Genomic DNA, 7005 nt, shown 5'->3' on the forward strand with positions numbered 1-7005 from the left:
TATATCTAGTAAATACTAGAGCATTCGCCAAGGTACAGGATAGTTCTAGAAACGTGGCATCACAGTAGTCATGTGACTCGCTGACGCAACAGTATTATTAAGGCTAAAAATATTGGATTTAACTGTAATTAGCATGTTCTGTTGGGCATCAGATTTCAGCCTTTAGCTTGTACAGATGAGGAACTACTGGTGGGAAGGAAAACAAAAGGGACAAAGAAGGATTTGAAAGATAAACTTCAGGAGGTTATAGTTATAGGTGATTTTTAGATAAGGCATGTGGGATAAATAGAGAGAAAATAATCAAATTATGCTATCCAGGGGCATGGGTGAGGGATATAACTGACAGAGCAGGAGATATAATAAAAGAGGCTAGTACTGATCAGTTTTTGTTATGTACATAGAGGCTAATAATATAGGGAAAGCTATATAGGAGTTAATTGACAATTACAGTGGATTGATAAAGACATCTAAAGGAATAGGCTATAACTTAATTGTGTCAGGGATACTGTCAAGAATTAACTGTGGGGATGAAATTACAAGTAAGTCACTAGGGTTGAATGCTAGGCTTAGATTAAATAAGTAAAGATAAGCAGATTAGCTGGTTGAACATGTGTAATCAGTGCAGTGGGAGAAGGGAGGTTTTTGGAATGCTTGGTTTACATTTAAATAAGATAGGGGCTGGTTTAATATTTGTTTGCAAGAGCTATTAACTCAAGTGTAAGGGAAGTTATAAACTAGAACTAGACAACAGTGAGGGAGAGGATAAACTTAATACAGAAAATCTAATATTAGAGAAAAGTTTATCGTAGAAACAAAGTGTAGAAGTAGTTCTAAGGGTAGGCTTAATTGTTACTATTGTAATGTTAGAAGTATATAAATATACATATAAAATTGACGACTGTAGAGCACTGGTAGGAATGGAGGATTTTGATATAATGGGAATAACTCAAAAATGGCTAAAAGTAGACAATTTCAATGACAGAAATTTCTCTGAAATACAGTTATAGGTTATTTAATAGGAATAGCATAATGAAGTATTTATGGAATACAATTACTAAGTATATACATATCTCAAGGTTTTGAAGAAGTACTTTTTTTTAAACATATATAGCGTATGGTATGGAGAAAGCAGCAGATTGAAAATGTTATGAAAAAAAAAAACGTGGACACTAACAAACCACAATAACAAATAAGGAAGATACAAGCTTTAAGCCCATTGCAGGAGTTAGCCTGGGAGAAATTCCGTGTATTAACCTAGAGGCAAGAAAATTCACAGCTACAGACTCTAGTGCCAGACAGATGTGGTATAATGACATAAAACCCCAATTGTTTAGATAAAGCTCCTGACGAAATGAATCAATTGGATGGTGAGGAAAATCACTAAGTGAACTAATCTTAGTAAAAATACATGAATTACACAGTTTGTTGCTATACATCCGAAGGTAATTGTCTTGGATGATTTTACCAAAGATAGTAGATAAGAGACCGAAATACGTTCTGTAAGAACCAATATCAAAGTGTATTTTGGTTATAGTCTGATGGAATAGTTCACTTGTTGATGGAAGATCCCACTTGTACCAATCAAGATGAAAGAAATATTTTAAGAGTAGATCTGTAAACCTTCTTGAACAATTGGAAAAACACTAAAAATTGTGTATATAACTCTGTGTTTCTGACTCTAAATGCCACTTCTTCACACCTTTTTGAAGTTGCTTTGGGGAATTGTTCTGACTCCAGAAGACAGAAGATGGCAGTATTCCAGAATCTACAAGAAGTTTGCAACACAAACTCCTTGTAAGTATGCAATTTCTGATCCAATCTAACAGTGTTTCACTTTAGGTTCAATAATGTATAAAAGAGAGAAAAGTGAAGAACAATAACCGTAAATAACGAATAGTAAATTTGAAAATGCTTAAAGTGGAATTACCTAAATATATCTTAGAATAATTATTAATACAGTTATACTAATTATGACAGAGAGAATTTCTCATGTTAATTTGGTCGATAATTTAACTAATGTGGTGTATATGTTACTAAACATAACAGAAGGCGTTACTAATGAACACCTAGATCTTCAGAACAAAAAATTCAATTATTTAGAGTTAGTATTGTTCCAAGATAACCTTGAGAGTTTCGATATAGGTGAATTGCTCTACAGTGTATAAATAAAAAGACAATTTGATTTGTATTGAGTGGTCTCTGTGAATTCTTTATTCCACATGTAAACTTCCTCAAGTTGGTGGATTGTGTGCTCCGCTTGCAAATGCCTGCCCCAAAATCCAAATAAGTTTCTTTGTAGCGAGTGTAAAGTCGAACCCAATAACTAAGCCCACAGGTTACCTATACGCCCATTACAGCACTACAAAGAGGAGGAGGAGGTGTCTTCATATGTAAAATGTGAGTTACATTCTGTTGAAGTTGAGGATATCAAAGGTAATAGCAAGGACAATGAACCCATTTGGTTTCCTGTTAGCTCAATGTTTCCCAATCAGTGGTTCACAAACCCTTATGGTTTATGAGGTAATTCTAAGGGATTTTTCAAGAAACATTTGGTAATGGTGTCTTTTTCACTTTCCAGGTTCTACAGATTTTACCAATATTTTAACTTCCTTCTAATTTGTTAAAATATTTACAGAAGGAAATAGCTTTATGCAGAGCCAGATTTCAGACTATATCTCTCTTCTGTTGAGTTAAACCTTAAAGCATTGTGTTCTTCAAAACAAGCTTAGAAGTCTCATCAGTTTCAGCTAAATGGTTTTGTTTTCAATTTTTTTATCATGTTTCAATAAATATATTTCAATTTTACTGGGTACTAACTGCAAACTGATAACAATATCAGAGATTCAGACTTTATTGTAAACATAGTACAAAATATGTGTTACAGAAAGTTTTTATTTTCAATACATTCAACACGTTCAAAAGTTATTTTATTTTACAAAATTTATCATTCTTTAAAATGGGTTCACTGTGAAAACAATTATTACTCAAAGGTTCGTGAAAAGGCTGGGAGCTGCTGTATTAGCAGATATAAAGGGAATTGACTTTTAGTGGGAATTTGTTATAGACCACCATACTTTTACGTATCTGCTCATTTGATAATTTCCTTAATTTTCAGTATAAATTCATTGCAATACAACTTTGTAATACACAGAATTTCCACAGTCACTTTAAACTTAACAACCTTTATAATACATGCTATAAATAACAGTGGTTCACACACATTACTTACAGTGCCTACTGTTCTCTTGACTCAATTATCTATATCTTCAATCTATCTGAATATCTATCTCTCGCTGGCTTTATTTGCCAGGCTTATATACTCAATAAGAGGGCGCCTAGCAAACACTTGGAAATTCGAGGGGTTCCAGTGTTACGTGACTTCCGCTGCCGTAACAATACGACACTGATGAAATTAAGAAGAAATTTTACAGTAAGATTAAGATTTCAGCTGTTAATGATATCATAATTATAAGTGTTTTAAATTTTGAGTAAATACACTGGGAAATGTTGAGTGAGAAAGGTTTTTATAAACTGTTCAAGATGGTTTTCTTCACCAATTGGTCAAGGAACCTGCTATTTTAGATTTATTGTTAACTCCTAATATAGAAATGGTTGAGAGGGAGAAACTGGAGAAAATCTGGGTACGATGTTTTGCTGCATATGGAGATCAGGGATAATGATATTTTGGTTACAAATTTCAAAAAGCGATGCAACAAGAATTATCTGTTGTGAATTGGGCCGATGAGTTATCTAAAGCCACTGATCAAATGTGGAAAATTTTTAAAACTAAATTTAAATATTCAAGATAAACATGTTCCTTATAGAAAGAAAAGGGGTGGTTGAGAGCAAAAAACCACGTTGGCTTATAAAGGATAAAAATTAAAAAAAAGCATTACAGATATAAGAAATTTAAATTAACTGGTATGATGGGAGATTTAGAATATTAAACAAGATAAAAAATTTTGGTTAAACAGGAAATTAGGACATAAGAAAATATATGAAAAAAAGATTGGCTGAAAATGTAAACATTAATAGTAAGGATTTCTTTAAATACATTAAAGATAAACAAAATGTTAGGATGGGAGTAGAGCCTTTGAAGGATGATAAAGGAAGGCTCATATCTGATGATTATGAGATGGCTAAGTTATTAAGTTCTGCTTTTCCTTCAGTTTTTACTAAGGAATATTAAAGCAATATTCCTCATTTTGAATAGTTGATAGAAGGAAACAAGGGAGGTGACAAAAATTATCCCAGTAATTATATGCCTATTAGTCTTACATCAGTTGTGGGAAAAGCATTTGAAAGGGCAAATAGGATTTTAGGTTTCATCTACAGAAATATTGGATACAAATCAAAAGAAGTTATAATTTTATAATATAGGTCATTGGTTAGGCCATATTTGGAGTATTGTGTTCTGTCTTAGGATATTTACCTTAGGAAGGACATTGCATTGTTTGAAAGGGCTCAGAGGAGGGCTACTAGAATGGTGCCTGGAATAGAGTGATTGTCATATAAGGAGAGGTAAAGATCTCTGAAAATGTTTTCTCTTGAAAAAAAGAAGATTTAGAGGAGATCTGATTCAGGTATTTAATATTGCTAATGGAATTGATAGTGTTGATGCATCATCTATTTTTATGTTTAATGATGAGAATGGTAGCACTAGGGGGATTAAATAAAAATATTAGCAGGGTAGGAGTCATCTTTGGCTAAGACAGTTTTATCTTTAAACAGGGTAGTTGGCCTTTGGGATAGATTGCCTTCATATGTTTTAGAGGTAGTAAATTTAAGTGAGTTGAAGGGAAGGCTTGATAAATATATGAATGATAAGGGTTGGCTTTGAGTTTGTTTTAATTGCTTTTACTTTAGTTCAGTGGATGGGTCAACCTAGATAGAGAAATAGATCCCTTGTTGTCCCTAAAAATTATATTATTATGCTATTTTAATCAGTAATTGAAAGTGGCATTTGAAGAGAATTACTAACTGTTTTTTTATTAATTTAAGATAATATTGTATAAAAAGTTGTAAAACACACACAAAAAAAGATCAAAAATGAAAGTGTGCTGGAACCTTAAATTATAGTTCATGGTTTCTTTCAGTGCTTACCTCCCAGCCATACAGCAATGACTGAATCTCCTGAACTCTCACAGCATGTTCATGTTTTTTCTTCATATCATTAATGTGATAAGCTATTCCTGTCATCACTGAAAGAGCATTTTTGATGTCAGGATAGCCATCACTCTCTTTGTCTGAGTATTTCACAATGTTCTGAAGAGGATACATATACAATTCATATCACTAACCTAAATAACTTATATTACAAAGTATTGATCTTAGCTATACATGCATGAAGAATATTGTATGTTACCTAGAATATGAAAAAAAATTAATAGTACTGAGAATTAAGGTTGATTTGATCCTAAATAAGAACTGATGCATCTTGGGAAACTCAGGTATAACAAATCCTTAACTTTTTTATTGTAATTTATATCAGTTTACTTGTATTTAGAAAAATAAGAAATATTATTAAAATCATTGTTACATTGGTTATCGTATGGCCAAAAGAATATACAATAAGCTGAAGCACTGACACACACACATGAAAAGAAGTGGTCTGCAGTTAAGGAAGTACACGTTAAACTGAAGATTACCCAAATGACAGAAGGTGGTATTGTAATTAAAAGAATATACAATAAACTGAATGTTTCACACATGAAAGAAATAGAACCATACTACAATTATATGATCTTAGATTTGACAGAAGATTATACTGATGAAATAAAATACATAATAAACTGAAGGTCTTATATATGACAGAAGATCATGAGAGGCTAAGAAATATATAAAAGTAACTCTCACATTTAAGAGTAGATGGTATTTCAGTATTCTTTGAACTGGCTTCAGCAGGTATGAACCTAGAGGTAAACAGTGATGCAAAGCTATTTGCCTCTCCTGAAAGATAATTTTTTAATAACTTAGATTTCGGTTTTAATTCTAAATAGTGAATAGACAGTTAAGTGACTTTCATTACCAAAAATTTTATTTAAGTTGTAAATATCTAATTAAGCCTAATCCATATACACTCTGCTAGGATGTTGTATGATTCACTTATTTATAAAAAAATAGTTTTGTAAGAAATTAAATAAAAAACTTTTGATAGCAAGCTTTTGAATAATAATTGATCAATTCCTAATAATCTTACCTTGAAGACTTCTGCAGTTTCTAAAGTGTTCATTAACTCTTTGATAACTGATACACTTCTGCAACATAGAAAATCATAATTAACATCAGAAATCAAATGTTCCAAACCATTTGAAAAACAAATTATAATATAAGATTAAAATACCAACTTTATTTCTTACCTGGAAATTTGTTTATGATTATATACATGCAACAGAAAAATTGAGCAAAAAAAAATACAATTAATTTGGTTTTTAGATATTATAGTAAGGTTTCTCTTGAATATGAAATTTACTGTTATTATGAAATTCTTACCAAAAGTAAGTTAAGTATTTTCAACAGAACTAAAATAATAATAAAATGTCATACAAATAATGAGAACTCGAACTAACAGGCTTAATGTTATAAACTGGTACATCAGATAACAAAAACTTACAATGATTAGAATGCAAACCATTAATTGGGTAAACCCAATGTTAATGTTATTTTTGGCATTAATCCTAATAATATTTCATAATAATTGATTAGTTTAGGAGATTTAAGCTAGTCCAACATTCACATATATATAGCCAACAATTCAAAATAATCCCAATAAGTGTAGAGACAGTAAAAGATTCAAAAATCATTTTAAACATCATAACCAAAAAACCTTTAACAAAAATAGCTATAAAGAAAAATGAAATACATTATTACTTTCTTAAAACTCATAACATAGATGAATTACTAAGTAAAAAGTATATACACTGACTCTCTATGTTAAACACAATTTCTTTAATTGCAAGCTTTTGGCTCTCTTAATTACCAGAACTTATATCTGGCAACAATGTA

General features: G+C 31.1%; 1 protein-coding gene across 2 annotated transcripts in view; it reads right to left on the minus strand.

Annotated features, from left to right (window-relative positions):
• LOC106461632 overlaps positions 1 to 6942 on the minus strand; it is a 24988-nt gene extending 18046 nt beyond the window's left edge. For both annotated transcript variants that reach the window (XM_022388640.1, XM_013921470.2), the window contains exons 1-4: positions 6926 to 6942; positions 6200 to 6257; positions 5857 to 5949; positions 5104 to 5265 (exon numbers count right to left, since the gene is read on the minus strand). In XM_022388640.1, coding sequence (XP_022244348.1) covers positions 5104 to 5265; positions 5857 to 5949; positions 6200 to 6232 — 288 coding nt within the window. In that variant the 5' untranslated portion in view covers positions 6233 to 6257; positions 6926 to 6942. The remainder of the gene's footprint in view (positions 1 to 5103; positions 5266 to 5856; positions 5950 to 6199; positions 6258 to 6925) is intronic.
• Between the last annotated feature and the right edge of the window lie 63 nt (positions 6943 to 7005).

This window comes from Limulus polyphemus, unplaced genomic scaffold, assembly GCF_000517525.1.
Source record: "Limulus polyphemus unplaced genomic scaffold, Limulus_polyphemus-2.1.2 Scaffold1001, whole genome shotgun sequence".
Classification (NCBI taxonomy): domain Eukaryota; kingdom Metazoa; phylum Arthropoda; class Merostomata; order Xiphosura; family Limulidae; genus Limulus; species Limulus polyphemus.